Genomic DNA, 19,173 nt, shown 5'->3' on the forward strand with positions numbered 1-19,173 from the left:
TCCACACAAGGATAGATCAAGAAAAAACAGTCTCGCCCCACATCATGCATCAAGTGCATTTTGCACCTTAAGTTGTGTAGGTACAATTCTTGTACATGTCGTGTTGGCATTCCCATACAAAACTATGACAAAGTCCCTTTACTGATCTCGGAGAATCACAGGTAAATGCATCTGCATATGCATGGGATTGCAACGTGTGTTGCAATCCCTGAGTCAGTAGTCAGTTTCATGTGGAGTCCGATTTTGAAAAGTAGGTTTTAGGTTTTATGTATTTATGTCTTTAAAAGATTTTTCTGAGTGTTAAAATCGTGCTGTTGATGCCTTAGGGTTTTTAGGACTTGTCTATTCCTAATTGATTTTCTTTAAGATTTATTGGATTTCATATATGGAAAGTTACTTTCCTAATTAAAAGACAATTAGGGTAGAATCTTTGCTTGAGAGGTTTTGCCGTTGGTGCTTGATATATATTTAGAAAATATATATGCATGGCAGAGGGGTGTATCTTTTGAGGCAAGAATTTTGATAGAGTCTTGCATGTTAGTTTGAGATTGAGTTTTCAAAAAGAGTCAAACACTTGGTCCATGTGTAAGTGTTATTGATCATGTTTTCATATGCATATACAAACTCTCTTGAGATCAGTAGAGAGACTGTGAAGAAGGAAGAACAAGATTTGGTCATCGTTCAAATTGAAGGAGTTCAAGAAGATAGACAAATTGTGTGTTAGTTTTTGTCTAAACAAGATAGCCGAGCTAGTGCTATTTGAAGTTGTAAAAGAACATATCCTTTTGAATACGATGATTCTTATTTTGGGTTCTCAAGAGTAAGAGCCCCGCAATGTTTTTAATCTCATATTTGAGGTTTTCACTGCGTAACCAAAATCTGGTGTTCTGTTTATTAATTTTGGTTTCTGCTGCCCAGTAAGGATTGATCAGTGCACTGCAATCCACATTTTGTCCTTGTATTTTCAAGTTGCAAGTTTTAACAATACTACATAGCTTTTATTCATCTTTGTTTTCCGGCCCACTACCAATTACTCATTTGAAAGTAAAGAGAGAAGGAAAAAAAAATACACAAAAAAGACTGGGTTTAGATAAATTAATTTTGTCGAAAGAAATATAATTAATCAGATGATTAGAGAACTAAAAACAAATAAAGGGAACCTCTTGTAGGGAGTATCAGGCTTTGGAAAGACAATGGCATGAGAGGAGAGCGAAGCCATGTGAGAGCACAATGTTTGAATTACACCAACCAAACCATTGAGTTATAAGCCCCGAGAGAGCACGTCGCGTTCCAGTGTAAAATATCAAGTTATAATATACAGAAACAAAGCGTAGAGCAAAATATTACCTTAAACAGTTCCATGAGTTTGATAGTGAAAAAAGTTACAAGGTAAACTTTTTGTTTGCAAGCAGTGTCTTCTTATGATATTCAGGCTTGTCAATAATTAGAAGCACAACCATCTGTTTGACGCTTTGACTGCTTATATTAAAAGCTTCTTTTGTTCATGTGAGGTGACTTCTTAAATTCCCAAGGCTTTTTTTTTTATTTTTTTCGTTGGATAGAAATTTGAAAGAGATGGAAGTTGGAACTTATGCTACTAAATGGAGTTTCACACTAAACCCAAAAAGGTGATTAGTGTTAACAGAGAGTAAAAACTTGCCGCATTTTTACCAAATCTACAGCTATTGTACACGTGTCCAGAAACTATATAAGCTGCTGTTGTAACCCTTTTCAATTCATTTCGATCAAAACAGTAGCATAGTCTCTCTATTTTCTCTGCATTTTTTCTTGGTATCAAAGCCAGGTTGATTGGTGACCTAGGGTTTAATCAACAAGATTTCAAGATCAGTATCATACTCAATTCAAGCCTTTCCGTATTCAATTAAGTTCTCTACCTACAAAGATTCAGATAAGTTTTACTTTGAAGAAGAAGTTCGATTCTACTAGTTTTCGAAGATAATTGTTGAAATTTACTATGATCTTTTAGCTTCGAAGCTTTGGTTTCATATATCCAGTGTTTGATTGTGCTTTTCCTCTAAAAAAAAAAAAAAAGTTGAAGCTCTGTGAAATTTGGTGTTCTTGAGGTTACAAAACCCTAGATAATTCTGAAGATCTCTCACAATTATTTCGTCGAACATCTGGTGTGCATTTCAATCTTAGCTCAGTTGGACTACTTCTCGTTCTAACTTTTGAATTTGTCTCAATATAGAAGGTTCTTCGATCTAGAATGGTTCTTGAATCATGCTATATCAGTAATTCTATTTGAGACGAGTAGTTTTATATGCTGAACAAGTGATGATTGATCGAATTATGCTTATTCTTTGTTGATTTGGACATATATGGAAGTAGATGATGAGATATTGTTGTGCTGTACGTTGTTAGAGTTTGCAATATCAGTAACATTAATACCACAAAAGGTGTAGCAAGTCGCATCCATTGATAGTTGAGCTTCTTGTCATCTACAAAATTCCATTGTTGGTTGCTATCTCTACACTGATTGTTTAGCATCCATTGTGATATTCTTGGTTGGTCTACTCTATTGGTCTGCAAGATTAATTGATAAATTTTGTTCGTTTCTTGAAGAAGCATTATAGAAAAGTTACAGAAGAACCACTATTGTTTAATGAAGATTCTTGATATGGAAGATTGTTGCTTGTTCATAGTTGATTGACAAGGGTTTCATGGATTTGCAATAGACTTGTCTAGAGTGTGTCTAAGAATTTCCAGGCTTTGGACTAAGGCTTTACTATTGTTTTTGTATTTCTACATTCAAGAAACTACATTTTTGCTTCAGTGCTATCCTGAATCATGTATAAGAACACTTTGCTACAGAATTGTCTTCTCTCCAACTACACCAATCTAATTAGAGTAAGCTTAGATGACTCTAACTATGTATCTTGGAGATTTATGTTGGAATCAATGTTGGTGGGTTGTGACCTAATGGGATATATTGATGGGTCTGTCCCTTGTCCGCCACAATACAAAGTTGCACATGAGGCTGGTTTTACCCCAGAGCCAGAGCTTACACAAGAGTATAAGGATTGGAGGAAGAATGACTCTGCCTTGATTACTTTACTAGCTGCTACATTGTCATCTGATGCTCTTTCATTTATTGTTGGGAGTAAAACCTCAAATGAAGTTTGGTTTTTGCTTGAGGAGAGATATGCTAAACTTTCAAAGTTAAAAGCTTTCGAGCTCCAGACCTCTATGCAGAAAATTCAGAAAGGTAAAGATAGCATTGACAAGTATATGGAACGGTTTAAAGCTATTCGGGATAAACTTTCATTAGCTGGAGTTTTCATTCCTGATGACGAAATGGTGAATTTGATCTTGGATGGGCTACCTACTGAATTCGCAACTATCAGATTGATCATTCGTACTAGAGAAATAGCTACATCTCTACCAAAACTTCGTACACTACTCTTAGATGTTGAAGCTGATCTTGATCAAGAACCAAAGATCATTGCCTCTACTCCTACGACATCAAAAACTGCAAGGAACCAAGCCTATCCACTTTCTGAATCTCATCATGGCAGTACACATACTCACGGATCCTACAACTTGCCTTTTACAGGACATTTTCATCAGAGGAATCAAGGCAGAGGCCTTTTTAATTCACACAGTCGGTGACAGGTACTATCATAATGTTAATATGATCCCGGGAGTTTCAAGTGTCCATAACTATATTACTTCACCTACTGTCTCCACTACACACTTTGGATATGTCAAACCACAAAATACTATGATGTCAAGCTTTGGATTTGCTATTCCAAATGTTCATATAAATCATCAGTCTTCATATATTTCTGGTGTGCTTAGTCCTACTTCTGGTGCTCACTCCACACCTTTTGGTTTTTCCCATCTTAATGTACATAATGCATCCCCCACTATTGCTATTAGTCCTGTTACCCAAATTGGATATGTGCCTTCATCCACCACAATGACCTTCAATCCTGGATTTATAAATGCACTTGCCTTATCTCCCTCTATTGGATATCAATCTGCATTCAACGCCAATGCAATGATGAATAATGGTATGATGAGCAATGGTACCTATGTCTCTGAACCTGGATCTTGTGTGCCTCCAATTGCTTATTTGATTAACAGTGCATCAGTGTGTAATGCATCTCCAGTTGGTTATTTGTCCGCACCATACAGCAGTACCACACAGCAAAATGTTTATTGTTGTTTCTCTCAACCTATTGGTTTCATTGCACAAAGTGAAGGACTGCAAAAGTCTTATGGTAATGGAATTAGCTATGGAGCACAAAGGTATAATGGTCGGCACCAGCACCAGCAACAGGGCAACTCTCAGAATTTGAATAAGGGCTTCTCATCACGACGATATGGTAGCTTCTTACAAAATAACACAAGACAGTTTCAGATTGCTGGAAATTTCAAAGATCATAGAAACTCTGCACAAAGATGTTATCATTGAAACTCTCAGCCTCAGAATATTGCTTTGAGCTCATATGTGGAATGCCAAATATGCAGGAGGCCTGGACACATTGCCAAAATTTGCAGAGATAAACAGAAGTCAAATAACAACTCTCAGAATGCTCAACCAAATCCCTGTACTTCCATGCCAATCATTCCTCCTGGTTGAAGCATCAAGTCTGATATCTTCACCAAAGGTCTGTGTTCTTCGCAGCATACTCACTCTTTGCAGCAGCTTGATGCTCCAAATCTCCCATCAAGCTGAGGAGGGGTGTTAACAGAGAGTAAAAACTTGCCGCATTTTTACCAAATCTACAGCTATTGTACACGTGTCCAGAAACTATATAAGCTGCTGTTGTAACCCTTTTCAATTCATTTCGATCAAAACAGTAGCATAGTCTCTCTATTTTCTCTGCATTTTTTCTTCTTCTTGGCAATGGATGGAGTGGCCCAAACCCTTATAAACCCACTAGCAATGTCCCATTTTTCCCATGTTGGATGTATATACTCCCAATAATTAGTAAATGGAGTTCATGTAGACACTTTTGGTTATCCCACCAAAATAGTAACAATAGCTTAACTAGGCCAAGTGCATCATGCAAACTTGGTAAAACTAGTCTTTAGGTTATCCCAGTCCGACTGTTTTTCAGCTGCTAACTGGTTAGCTGCTTGGATCGTTCCCCCAATGGAAGACACTTGTGCCAAGTCCGAGACCAATCCATCTCTCGCGTTGGTAACTTGTGTCTTGATAAAATCGATAACCTGATCAGTCTTTGCCCTGTTGCTCTCTTCCGTAGCTAAACAAGTTTCCAACCATCTTCTGTGCTTCCAACTCTCTGATCATGCATGGCCTTTAAGTCGGCAACTTTCTCGTCCAAGGCGACCATTTCTTTCTTCACCTCATCATACTTTGAAGTTTGCCATGTTGCTCTCTTCCGTGGCTAAACAAGCTTCCAACCTTTTTATTTGTGCTTCCAACTCTTTCTTCACCTCATCTACATGCACCATGTATATCGAATATGATGTGTCAATCACATAGGTGAGACCATGTGTGCTTTGCATAAAGAGATGAATTTCTTCAATTCCTATAAAGGTTAGAGTAATACCAATAAAACTATGATCGATATTCTCAATAAATCTTACCTCACATGATAATAGTAGAACCAATTCCATATGCTCAAATTATAGATAAAGATTAAGAATAATAATATGAAGGAACAACAATTGACACATTTACATTTGTACAATATTCCGAGCATTGAAATTTAAGTATGTCATACTTAGTCATAAAGATCAATTTGTATAATTGATAATTTCATATAGGTTAAATAAGAGCTCTAGATTCATAACTTCACGAAAGTTAAAATATATTGTAACATTATGAGCATGATTCAAATTTGATTTTTTTAATTAGTCTTGTCATAGTACTCATTAAGGCAATAAATTACTTTGACTATAATAGAATGAGTATATATGAGCTTTACAGTTTTTATTCCATGAGTGAGCATTAAGGCTCTTTCATTCATTCATGGACTTGCTCATATCCCAATCAACTTTCAAGAACCCAGGAGCTTTTCCTTCTTGTTTTATCAATCTGCTCCACCATTTATTTTCAGCTTTTTTCACTAGGTGAAAGATATTTCCCGAGCCAACAGTATACCTACTCTCATTCACATCAATCTTGTCATAGAGATCAAGATCAACTACATAAGGTGTCTTTTCTGCTCCAGTTGTAGCAGAGAATAGAAACTTTCCTTCAGGCTCCAGTTTAAGCTTTACGTCCTCGGCATCAGGCAACTCAATAGTGATGTAAAGCGTATCAGGCTGCTGAGCCCACTTCACAGTAGGATGTCGACTCATGGTGGCGTATGCAATTGCAAACCTAGTAAACATAGTTTTTAGGTTATCCCAGTGCGACTGTTTTCGAGTTACTAACGGGTAAGCTGCTTGGGTCGTTCCCTCCATGGAAGACACTTGTGCCAAGTCAGAGACCAGTCCATCTCTCGCAGTGGTGAGTTGTGTATCGATCGAATCGATAAGCTCATCAATCTTTTTCCTGTTGCTCACTTCTGTGGCTAAACAAGCTTCCAACCCTTTGATTTGTGCCTCCAACACTTTGATCATGGACTTATATTTGGCAACTTTCTCGTCCGAGGCAGTCATTTCTTTCTTTACCTCATCAGACTTTGAAGTTTGTTGTCGCACAACAAACTTCTTCTGGGTAATTGAGACTGATAACTCTGAGGCCACCTTCAACTCATCTTGAGCTTTAATGAAAGAAGAGGTTTCTTCCGAAAGATTACATCTGAATGATGAAAGGTTAACCTTCAATTCTGAGGGGCATGACTCGGCTGATAGCAGTGTGGCTGAGTAAAGGAGAAACGCTTCTTGCATTTTGGGATCAGCTAGAGCTTTTAACCCGCAATCAAAGATCTTCTGGAGTCCCTCCTTCGCCAAGGCAAGCTCGTCCTGGCCAACAAACAACGGAGCATCCAACTGTGGATGAACATTGATGCTAGGAATTGGCTTGGACAAGAGACCAGTAACATCAACAACCATTGCATCAATGCTCTCAAGCTTGGCTGAAGATGATCGACTCTGAAAATGCGAGTACGTGTATGAGTTATTGGAAAGTGGACAATACATAAAACCAAAAATCAAGGGCAAAGCTCACCTGCTTGGCCCACAATTGTTGGATCACTTGAGCATCTAGATATTTACAGCAGGAGCAACACCAAATTGATTTATTACTGTTTCAAAAGATGATCGAGCAAAACAGAAGACATATTCATATTAAATCACTGCAGAAAAAGAAAGACATGAGCCTGTAATTTGTAGAAAACATTGTGATGGTTACCTGCAGTATACAAAAAGACAATGCTTTGTCTGATTATAATGCTCAGTAGCATGTCTGTTAACATGACAGAAGACGTCCTTACAGGACAAACAAAACCAATTCGCCTGGGGATGCTGACATCTACATGATATGAAAATTGTTGTACAAATTAGTAATATGAGGTATTCTTCAAACTCAGGTACTCATATTTTGATGATGTAAGGGTAGAGAATCGTCCTAGAGCTTTTGACTATAACTATTTAAAGAATATGTTCAATGAGAAAAACACTGAATTCCTTCTTTCATCAAAACTGTTTAGCAATTGATGGCTCTAATGTACATGTAAATTTGCAAAGCTAACTGCATGCACATTGTTGGCTGAGGTGACTTAGCCAGTTGCTTTGCTAATGCAAGCACAACTACTTCCAAGAAGGGATCTACTTTTACATGAAAAGGATGGCGAAAATCTCATAGCAACAGTAACAGTTGGGAAACTTCATCCATGTGTTTTGAGAGAAAAAAAGAAAAAATGATACACAAACTCTGAATAGAGAATATTCTTAAAGGACGGCTTTTATAAAAAAACAATCATTTCTACAACATGAAGTGGAATGATCAATTGGGAATCTTGCTTTCGGAGATACCAAACAATTAGTCAATCTCAAGGCTCAAGCAATAGAAAAGCATAGGATGACGATTAGAGAAAATAACTCATGGCATGGCAGTATATAAATTTCAGAGGACACTAATAAAAGATGGGCCAAGATGAACCTTTTGCAAGGAGTGTCAGGGCTGGGAACGCCAGTGAGATCACAGGACAAAAAAGCCGAGTGATGATCACACTGTTTCTGGCTCTGTACAAAACAAAACCCAAATTACTTATTGCAATCTGCAGAAAAGAAATTGTAGATAGGTAACCTTAAGAGAAAAGCCAGAGTTAAAGTCAGCTTTGATTACCATGGCCAAGTTGCAGTTTAGCTTGCTGTTCTGGAGGTTTGAAGGAAATCAAAGTGACCAAACTATAGACTCACACCTGAACTTTGTTTGATGGTGAACAAAGTTACAAAGTATAAAGTTGTTTGCAAGGAAAGTATACCTTTGTTTGCATGCAAAGTATAGCAGTATACCTTTGTTTGCAAGCTTTGTCTTCTTATATTCATGCTTGTCAATAATCAGAACTCAGATGCACAACCCATCTGTTTGACGCTTTGACAAACTATACCAAAACCTGCTTTCGTTATTGTGAGGTGACCACTTAGATTCTGAAGGCTTTCTTCTTCTTCTTCTTTTTTTTTTCAATGCATTGAAATTTGAAAGAGATGGAAGTTGGAATGTGCACGGAATTCATGTAGACACTTGTGGTTATCCCACCAAAATACAAACAACAGCTTAATTAGGCCAAGTGCATCATGCAAACTTAGTAAAACTAAGCTTCAGGTTATCCCAGTCCGACTGTTTTCGAGCTACTAACTCGTTAGCTGCTTGGGTCGATCCTTCCATGGAAGACACATATGCCAAGTCCGAGACCAATCCATCTCTCGCGGCGGTGACTTGTTTCTCAATGGAATCGATAGCTTCATCAATCTTTGCTCTGTTGCTCTCTTCTGTGGCTAAACAAGCTTCCAACCTTTTTATTTGTGATTCCAACTCTTTGATCATGGCCTTGAAGTTGGCAACTTTCTCGTCCGAGGTGAGAATTTCTTTCTTCACCTCATCACACTTTGAATTTTGTTGCCACATCACGAACTTCTTCTGAGTGATTGAGGCTGATAAGTCTGAGGCCACCTTCAACTCATCTTGAGCTTTGATGAAAGCAGAGGTTTCCTCCGAAAGATTGCACCTGAATGATGAGAGGTTAACCTTCAATTCTGAGGGGCATGACTCGGCTGATAGCAGTGTGGCTGAGTAAAGGAGAAACTTTTCTTGCACTTTGGGATCAGCTACGGCTATTAACCCCTTATCAAAGATCTTTTGCAGTCCCTCCTTAGCCAATGCAAGCTCATCCTGGCCTACAAATGACTGAGCATCCAACTGTGGATGAACATTGATGCTGGGAAATGGCTTAGACAAGAGATCAATAACATCAACAATCATTGCATCAATGCTCTCTAGCTTGGATGAAGTGGATCGACCCTAAAATTGCAAAATGTAAGAGCATGACTGGAACGTGGACAATACATAAACCGAAAATGAAGGAAAAAGCTCACCTTAACCCATAATTGTTGGATCACTTGCGCATCTAGAGTTTTACTGCAGGAGCAACAGTAAATTGATTTTGTGCTGTTTCAAAAGGTGAGCAAAACCAGAAGACATAATTATAATAAATCACTGAAGAAAAAGAAAAGACTTGAGCCTGCAATTTGTAGAAAATATTGTAACTTGAGCCTGCAATTTGTAGAAAATATTGTAACAGTTACCTGCAGTTGACACAAAGACAATGCTTTATCTCCTGATAATGCTGCCTAAAATGTCCCTTCACACTAGTACAACAGAAGATGTCCTTACAGGATAAACATAACCAATTCCCTTTTGGTCCTGGATGCTGACATCTACACTATATGAAACCATTGAACAAATTAGTAACACGGGTTATGAGTCAATTGCAGGTAGAGAATCCTTTGATGATGTATAAGTAGAGAATCCTCGCAGAGCTTTTCACCTTAACAATTAATTTGAAGATTTTGTTCAATGAGAAAAAAATCTGAATTCCATCTTTCATTGAGGTTGTTGGCTCTGGGAATGTACAGGTAAGATGTGTAAAGCTAAAAAATGCACCTAGATCTAAGGATTTGAAGAACAAGCTAAATTTGACTGAGTTGACTTAGCTAGTTGCTTCAAACATAAATACTTGCCAGAAGGAATCTACATTTTCATGAATAAGGATAGCGAAAATCTCAGAGCGATAGCAATAGTTGGGCAACTTCATTCATGTATTTATAGAAGAAAAATAAAGAGAAAATTAGAAAAAAACCCAAAAAATGAAGCTTCTTTTAAGAGAAACCCAATCCTATGTTTTCTTTTAATCTACACCCATTCATATAATTAAACCTACCGTATAGGTTTTAAGTCTATAATTAAGTTTTTTTCTCGTTTTTTTAGTTTGACTATTTTACCCTTCTCGTCGAAGCAGGAAAATATTCCTCAAATATAGGTGTTTTTTTTTTTAATTTGAATATGGTATCAGTTATAAACACAAATTAGAATTTAATACCATCAATTTATTTTTCCTGATTTAAAAACGATTAATTGCCTTAATTATTGTATATCTCTTCCTTTCTGATTTGACCTATATATTTGCCATTTTTTAGTAGATATATATGTTTGTGTAGATAATCCTATTATTAAATATGTCAACGTGATTAATTGTCTTAATTATTGTATGTAACTGATGCCATATTTTAGGAGATATGTTTGTGGAGACATTCCTCATTTAAAAAGATTAATTGTCTTAATTATTGTATATCTCTTCCTTTCAGATTTGATCTTTATATTTGCTATTTTAAAGTAGATGTGGTTGTGTAGATATTCCTATTAGATTTCGTAGATTTCTCAATCTGATTAAACATCCTTTTGTGGAGGTATTCCTATCATGTAGTGATTAAATATCCTTTTGTCTTTTGTCTCGTATGAAATGTCAGCTATTACTATGGAAGTTATGTGTTTTAGTTGTGTTGTTGTATTCCATTAGTTAAGTTTTATGAAATACTCTCACACGTCACCACTCAATACACAGTTCGTTCACTTGCTACTTTGGGTATCTCTAGATGAACCATAGGTAGAATTGTGTACTTTTTCCTATCGTGCAGGTGTCAAATATCGTATGAGTTTTCACATTCGCAAGTGATTTAGATACCTATCATTTATGAGTTTACATTTTGTGACTATCAATCAGGGAATAACTTAGGTACAATAAACCGTGGGTAAAATTGCATAATTTTGTCTACTATTCAGGTGCTACATATATTGACTAACTTTGGTAGCATAAACCCTAGGTAATATTGATAAATTTCCCTACCATTCAGGTGTTTAACATCTAGTGGGTTTTAATATACGCAACTAATTTAGGTACCTATTATCCAGAAAGTTCACAATTTGTACGTAAATCGTCCAGCAAATGCCTTATGCACCTATAACTCCGGTTTCAGGAAATGCATTCTGCTACCTATACTATATGAAACTACTTCACGACCCTCCCCCCTTATGCCCAGGGAAAATCACAAACTACTAGACTTTCCTATAATATTGCCTCCAACGTAAAGACAACCCTATTCACCCCATTAACCCTGTTTAATTGTGCATAAAAAAAAAATTATTCAGAAATAAAGTGATTTCCACACGATCCATCGTGTTTTAAGAAACACACTTTAATCATACAAATTCTCAAACATTACAAAAAATACATATACGATCACTTTAAGCATCCACAATCATTAACATTCCAGAAAAGACATAAAAACTGATGAAAGGCCTTCCAAATGGCATTCCTGTCCCTCCCAAACTCCTTTTCACAAAGATGAGCCTAACCGTCATTGTTGTCACTTAAGAACCTTCCCAAAACATGTGCTCTCTGCTGAGTCATGGCACCTTTTTTAAAGGTAGACTCTAATTCAAGACCTTCCGATAATCGCTTGATAATGTACGTCACAGCAATCCCGTTGTCCACACTGTACATTAGAAAACAAATGAATAAGCTCATACACACACATTAGGAGTGCGGATAGTAAGGAACAAGATAATTACCTGGAAGGATCTTGTTTAGGACATTCCTTGCTTGAAATAATAGGGAAATGATGAACATTATTCCTTCCCAACCAGGTAAGCAAGTCCGTGTCTTTGTTTGATACATTGAACGTAAATAGACTCACTTGCCCTTCTCTTTTCACATGTTTCCATATCATCTTGCTCTTAATAATTGATTTACCCTTATCTTTCAAAAATGCCAAGCGTTTTGAGATTTCACCATGCTGCACATTATGTTGTCATAGAGGTAGAGCATTAATTGTGGTATACGTCATATATCTATCAACAAAGGGAGTTGTCCAAGTAATTCTTCACTGCGGGTGCCCAGGCATAGAGAGACATTGAATCTAGGTCCTCTATGTATGGAACTATAAACCAGCTAAGGTCATTGCCACTATTGCAGAAAAATAGTGTTACACAAAAATAGAGACAAACCAACCTAACAAAATCACATTCATTCTCAAGCCCCCTCAGTTTAGATACATCTTTGATTAGTTGCTCCAGGATCACCTTGGACAACCTTTTCACTCCAGGGAATCGTCTTTTAATGAAATCAGAATCCCCTTTTCTCTTCTTCTGGTTAAGGTTGATCTCACGACCTTCAATATTCAAACCAAACAGTTCTGGAATGTCACCTACAGATATGGTACCAGTAATTTCCCCAAACTGAAACGAGTTTTTTTCCTTGTCAAAGCATTTTAAAAGAGAAATGATGTCACTATTAGACTACCTACAAGCAGAGTCTATTATTTGCCGCTCATAAAAAGCTCTAAACAAATCCCTGAACAGTGTGGACTCTATCAGATCAAGCTTCACTTCAGTAATATCTGCCCTTAACTCGTCGGTCATAACACATCCAAACTTGAGAAGGTCGCACCTAAATTCCAGGTGGGTGTATTCTTTAGCCATCAAAATTAACTTGTAGTATCTATTGAGAAACAAGAAGATGAAACAAAAACCTGCAATCAAGAACTTGTATAGTCTATCATACCTACTAAATAGCAAAAACCTCTTCGTCAGGAGCACACACACCTTTTGAATAGGTAGCAACCACAATACTCATCAACCGTACCAATCGGATATGCTGTCGAACACAGGCAACCCACCAACCTCTGATTGTGCAATCCATTTATATCACAAGCTTGTAGAGATATTGACACCGGCTTTGAATGTACAGATTAGACTCTTCAATATGGAGATTACGTAACCTCCAACCCAGAGGAGAATTTTCAATTGCTGAAATCAAGGGTTGAGTAATTTTGGGCGACGTCTATGGGCAGCCGTTTCATGATCGACTTCCATCGGCAACAAATTTGGATTTTATTATCAATCATATTTAATAGGTGAATGAGAAATTTGATAGTGGCAACTTTAGTAATTCTTAACAACATTGAGTTTTATTATTTATTCTATTTAATAGGTTTTTTTATTTTGCATAAAAAAAAATTAATTGATTTGGGTGTATATTAAAACACTCTTATGGTTGGGTTTATTCTAAAAGAGGTGTGTCAATTTGGGTATAGAATCAAATTCCCCAAAAATAAAAGAAAAGTGAGGAACAATCATTCAGTCTCAACTTCTCAAGCATTAGCAAAGCATAGGATGATGATTTATTGAAAAGAACTCTTGGCATGGCAATATTGAAGAGGAAGAAGAACCTTTTGCAGGGAGTGTCAGGGTTGGGAACCACAGTGGGGTCACAGGAAATGAAAGCCAGGTAGTGAGCGCACTGTGTCTGGGTCTGGACCGTCACCACCAAACAAAACAGAAGCAATTATAAATTTATAAGCTTTTTCAAACAAGAGGCAGAGTTGGAGTTACTTTTATGGGATCCGACAATCTGCAGAGAATAAATTGTAGAGAAGAGCAAGAAGAGTTAGAGTGTTGGGTTTTGATTACCATGGCGAAGTTGCTGTTGACCTTGCTCTCCTGTTCTGGTCTTCTGGAGGTGCGAGGGAACCTTTTCCTCAATTTCTTGTAGAGTCGTAGACTCAGCAAGGTCGACTGCGTTCTGGAGGTGCCCGGAAAACCTTTCATGAGAAAATTAAGAAGAAGACAAAAAAAAAAAAAAAAAAAAGGTTAAATTGAGTGTTGTTGTAGAGAAACTGAAATTGAGAGGAATTTGCTGTGTATTCTCATTGATAATAGGGGCCTCTTTATATAGAGGATTACAATGCATAGAATCTCAATCATACAAGGAAAGGAATTCTACATTGATTAGGATTCTAGATCCTTCTAATTAAATCCTATTACCACTAGGTCAAGTAACCTAGAGTTTGGGCCAAACACATAAAAGATTGATTTCCTTAAACACTCCCCCTTGTGTTGCCCAAACGCGGTGCTTCTCTCGTTGCCTCGTTAAAAACCTTGCCGAGTAACAAAAACCCAGTGGGACAAAAATAACCTCGGTCGAAGGGGAAAAAGAGCACAACACACCCTTCACGTTTCGAGACCATACATGTAGATATCTCCCCCTGATGTCTGCATCTCCCCCTGATGACTACGGTCATGGGAGTTCGGATAACTTCCGTAAACGATGCTACCAACATGTTTCTCGAAAGTGGAATTTAGGCAATGACTTAGTGAGCAAGTCTGCCACACTATCCTCAGATCGAACCTAGTTCATTTTGATCTTAAGGAGAGTCTGTTGTTGCTGATTAAGCTTGGTGTTGTCGCTTTGATGTAGCCTTACTTCATTTGTTCAAAACAAGCTGCATTATCCTAAATGCTCATAGGCTCATCTATGGTAGACTTCAAACCACAATTGTTCGAACATGCGTAATTATGGATCCAATCCATATACATTCACGAATCTCTTCGTGAAGAGCAATAGTCTCTGCATGGTCCGAAGATATAGCGACTAGGGTCTATTCTGTAGACCTCCAAGATATCGCAGTCTTTACACATGGTGAACACATAACCAGTTTGGGAATGACCTTTGTGTGGGTCAGAGAGATACCCAGCATCAGCAAAACCTTCCAAAACGCTAACTTCGTTTTGGGATGGGGAGAGGGGACGCAGGCCAGTGTTGGCGGCGTTCCTGGTGTGTGATGGGTCCGAATCCATCATCTCTCTGTAGGGATAGAACAAGCCCATATCAATCGTACATCTCGAATACTGAAAGATATCTTTTACACCAATCTAATGGCGTCGCGTTGGCGCAGAGCTATATCTTAGCTAACAAGTTTATGGTAAATGAGATGTCCGGTCTTGTGCATTGAGCTAAGTACAATAATGTGCCTATTGTACTAAGTAAGGCACTCCTACCTCTAGCACATCTTCGTCATCATCCTTTGGACGAAGAGGATTATTTTCAGGATCAAGACTACAGACGATCATGGGGGTGCTTGAAGGTTTGACCTTGTCAAAATGCCTAAGCATCTATCAACATGATGCTTAAGTTCCAAACCGAGACATAATCGTGTTCTCCCAAAATCCTTCATCTCAAACTCGGATTTCTAGTGTTCAGCGGTTTCCCTTAACTCTTTAAGGGCTTCTAATGAAGATCATGTCCAACATGAACCGCGATAGAATCCGAAACTTGTTATGGAAACGCGTGGGCATATCCCTTCCCAATCAAGTAGTCACTTTAGTGAGCGTTTCAACCTCTTTATAAACGCGCTCCGTGGTCTAGAGCCACTTGACTTGGGTAAATGAAGTTCACCATGAACCTTCATCTATATTCCGTATCTAGATCCCCATAGAGATACGTAGTGACCACATTTGTAACCTGCATAATCAGTTATTCGGAAACTACCAAACTGACAGGGTAGTGGAGTGCAATGACATCCATTACGAGAGAATATGTCTCATCGTAGTCGATTCCAGGGCGTTTTGTGAGAAGCCTTGCGCCATAAGGCGAGATTGTCATCTCTTTTTCTCATCACGCTTTCTAACGAAGACCCATTAGTCAATAGGTTTTATGTCAGGAGGTGTTGACATCACTAGCTCAGAAAACCTTCCTCTTCGTTAGAGAATCCATCTTAACCTGGATCGCATCTTTCCATTTGGGCCAAATCTCTCTACGTTGGCATTCATTCATCAACGGAGCGTGGTTCGATATCATCAGACTCAACAAACTCTTGCGCAACGAAATGCGCAACTACATCATCAATTATGATGGAGTTTTTATCCCACGTCTCATGTACACTAGTGTAAGTTTCATAGAGCTCTATATTCTCAGGAATAGGGTTCTAACGTTGAGGCGTCCCCCAACGATAACCATAACCCGGAAGATTCTCATGAGACGGATTATGAGTGTCGATGATCAAAGGATTGGAATGTGCCAAAGTATCCTTCGAATCCACAGGCCTCCCACGCATCCTAGCTGGGGCCATGGCCTATAACGCCAGAGTGCCACTCTCATTGGCGTTGGCGCCATGCCTACCTCTGTGTAGGGTGGCGCTACGTCCTCTGGTAGGGACGTACTTCCTTGCAGGCATATTTGCAGCAGATGTGTGATCTCGTCACTTTAACAGGGATCAAGATGAGACATAGTGGGGACAGACTACGACAATTCCTGTCGTTCCTGTTGAACATTCGTGTTCTTATCTCCCCCTAACGACGGGAAGACTGTCTCATCAAAGTGACATCCGCAAATCTAGCGGTAAGGAGATCGCCTAGCAAGGGTATGAAGTGGCAGACGATTGTTGGAGTCTCAAATCCAACGTAGTTGCCCATTCGTCTGTATGGACCCATCATAGAGTGCTGTGGCGGCGCAATTGGCACATAAATGGCACACTCAAATATGCGTAAGTACGATACTTGTACCCAGTCACTAGCTGTAACGCCGAGGTAGATTGAGTGGCGGTAGGTCGTAGACGAATTAGCATAGCTGCATGCGATATTGCATCACCCCAAGCGGATATAAGGAGATTGGTGCGCATTACCAATGTCTTGACTACCATCGTAGTCGTTTCCGCGAGACCATTTGGGTGTGTACAGGAGAATATGATGTCCAACATCAGTCTCATTGCAATATCCATCGAAAGTCTTCGATGTAAACTCACTAGCATAGTCAAATCCAATTGACTGAATAGGATGATTCGGGGAGTGAGCCCGTTGTCATAGGATGTGTGCTAGGAGTGTTTCATAAGCAGCATTACAAGTGGACAATGGCACAACACGGGACCAGCGTGTGGGCATATCAACCAACATCATGAGATATTTAAACGTCCGCAAGTTGGTGGAATCAGTCCACAGAATCCCTACGGATTCTATGTAAGAACATAATGAGTATTTTCATATCCTTTGCATAGGACGGTCTCAGTCCTAATTTTCCTAAGGAAGTGGCTTTGTAAAATGAGCGAGAGGCCTTAGAAGCAACCAAGGAGAGTTTTGGTTGGGCCTGAGCGTTTGAAACGCATATTGAAGCAAAGTTTGTGACTACATCACCCATCATGGTGTCATGACCATGGGAAGTGGCATCCATGGCATTATAACCATGGGGATTGACATCCATGGCGTCATGGCCATGGGTAGCGCCAAATATGGCGTTGTCACAAGGGACTTGGGCGGCCATATGGCGCTCCAAGACAGCTGCAGCGCCAGATGCTGCAATTGTTGCGGTCTTGCTAAGTCCAGGAATCAATTTTTGATTCTTGCTTCATTTCGCTCGAGGGTGTCCATGTGAAGTCTTTAGTAGACGGATCACCAGATCATGACCAGGGTGACTTATCCTGTCGAGACAAAGCCAATATGTGTCTAAATCCAAGAGATCTTCTCTCATAACTTTATTGGATTTAATAGCTCGAATAGTGACATAGAGTCCACTAGAGAGACACATAAACTTCTCTAAGATGCGCATTCGTTCGCAATCATTAGAAGCATTACAAAGGAACTCATTTCTGTTCTCTACATGCGTTTTCGCATGGAGTCCGTTGGCTATCCATAGGTGCGAGTTGCCCTAGGAGCGTAGAGAGTTTCTGTGACATTAATCAAGGTGCCATTTGGCAAAGAGAACTTGGGCTATTCCATGTCCTTGAATTAATACTGATGGCCCAGCCATCGTAGTCACAAAGTAACATGCTCATGAATCAAAATGGAGTCATAATGAAAAGAACTCAAAATTTTATTCATAAGCCAACGGAGTACATCATTGTCTCTTAACCATTTGGAGAATCTAATCCAAATGCTTAGCTAATGCAAAACAATGGTAGTCGTCTAACATCTTTCGGTAATTCCAACGCAAATGTGACCAGGTGAGTAGGGAGATGTCGGTGGAGCAAAGCTCGCTTAATTACCACTTATCTCAAAACCTTCCTAGACATCACATTTACATTGAGTACACCTACTTTGAAGAAAGACTAAACCATAGGCATCTACTACAAAAATAATATGGCAATTGCCTACATCTCTTGGAAAATAAAGACTTAAACAGAATTGGCGATCTATTGATCCCAGCCAGATTCGTAGTCTTCAACCCTTCACTCTAGATCATCTTCTTGATCTTCTTGTTCAACATAGTGAGCTTCTCTTGCTTCACAATATGTTTTGTAGGCGGTGACAGTTTCTTCACGAGCTCTACAAATGTGTGCCCAATGATCAGACACTCCACATTGAGAACATACATCTCTTTGCTCAAACTCCATTGATTGAGGCGCTTTGAAAGCGTCATTTAGATGGCTCTTAGTGTTGGTGGCGCCACCAACATGGCCAGAGGCGTTGCCTCCCTCTCTCTTTCCACGTTGACCTCTTCGGTTCCGTGTTCGCCTATATTGGCGGTTACCTTCCCAAGTAGAGCGATTATATGGACCAGAACGTCCAAAAGTATCCCTAAGGTTAGGGTTTCGCTCTTGGCGCCTTCTCTTAGGGGCGCAACTATAATTGGATTCCGGAATATGCTCTGTTCCCACGGATCTCGAATTATAGTTCTTCACAAGGATGTTGTCATACTTTTCAGTGACATTCATAGCTCCAATGAGCTCATGAAACCTTGTGATCCGTCCTGCAGTAACATCAATTCGATAGTTCTTAGCAACCATCAATGCAGAAACGGGGAAGGTAGAGAGAATCTTCTCAATCAACATCGCATTTGTGATCTCTTTACCACAAAATTCCATTAAGGATTTAATGCGAAGTGCTTCCGAGTTGTAGTCAAGAATTGACTTGAAATCATAGGAGCGGAGGCTATGCCATCTCACTTCTAGGTCAGGAAGCAA

At 38.9% G+C, this 19,173-nt stretch overlaps 3 protein-coding genes across 4 annotated transcripts; all 3 read right to left on the minus strand.

Moving 5' to 3' along the window:
• Positions 1-5,955: 5,955 nt before the first annotated feature.
• LOC133737095 (uncharacterized) lies at positions 5,956-7,184 on the minus strand. The gene is made up of 2 exons (XM_062164717.1): positions 7,112-7,184; positions 5,956-7,035 (listed from the first exon to the last, which is right to left on the minus strand). Exon 2 carries the CDS (start codon positions 6,994-6,996, stop codon positions 5,956-5,958), a length of 1,041 nt encoding a protein of 346 aa, XP_062020701.1. The 5' UTR covers positions 6,997-7,035; positions 7,112-7,184.
• Positions 7,185-8,575: 1,391 nt separating this feature from the next.
• LOC133740926 (uncharacterized) lies at positions 8,576-13,945 on the minus strand. Its single transcript, XM_062168859.1, has 5 exons — positions 13,913-13,945; positions 13,672-13,754; positions 9,691-9,822; positions 9,481-9,553; positions 8,576-9,406 (listed from the first exon to the last, which is right to left on the minus strand). Exons 1-5 carry the CDS (start codon positions 13,913-13,915, stop codon positions 8,681-8,683), a joined length of 1,017 nt encoding a protein of 338 aa, XP_062024843.1. The 5' UTR covers positions 13,916-13,945; the 3' UTR covers positions 8,576-8,680.
• On the minus strand, positions 11,786-12,913 carry LOC133741259 (uncharacterized). Of its 2 annotated transcripts, XR_009861755.1 has the most exons (3): positions 12,744-12,911; positions 12,014-12,648; positions 11,786-11,937 (listed from the first exon to the last, which is right to left on the minus strand). XR_009861755.1 is itself a non-coding variant. In XM_062169193.1 (2 exons), the coding sequence occupies exons 1-2, from the start codon at positions 12,169-12,171 to the stop codon at positions 11,793-11,795; spliced, it is 303 nt and encodes a 100-aa protein (XP_062025177.1). In that variant the 5' UTR covers positions 12,172-12,913; the 3' UTR covers positions 11,786-11,792. The 2 variants fall into 2 exon arrangements, 1 of the variants encoding a protein (XP_062025177.1); XM_062169193.1 differs by having other exon boundaries at positions 12,014-12,913.
• Positions 13,946-19,173: the final 5,228 nt, after the last annotated feature.

Source organism: Rosa rugosa, chromosome 3 (assembly GCF_958449725.1).
Source record: "Rosa rugosa chromosome 3, drRosRugo1.1, whole genome shotgun sequence".
Lineage (NCBI taxonomy): Eukaryota > Viridiplantae > Streptophyta > Magnoliopsida > Rosales > Rosaceae > Rosa > Rosa rugosa.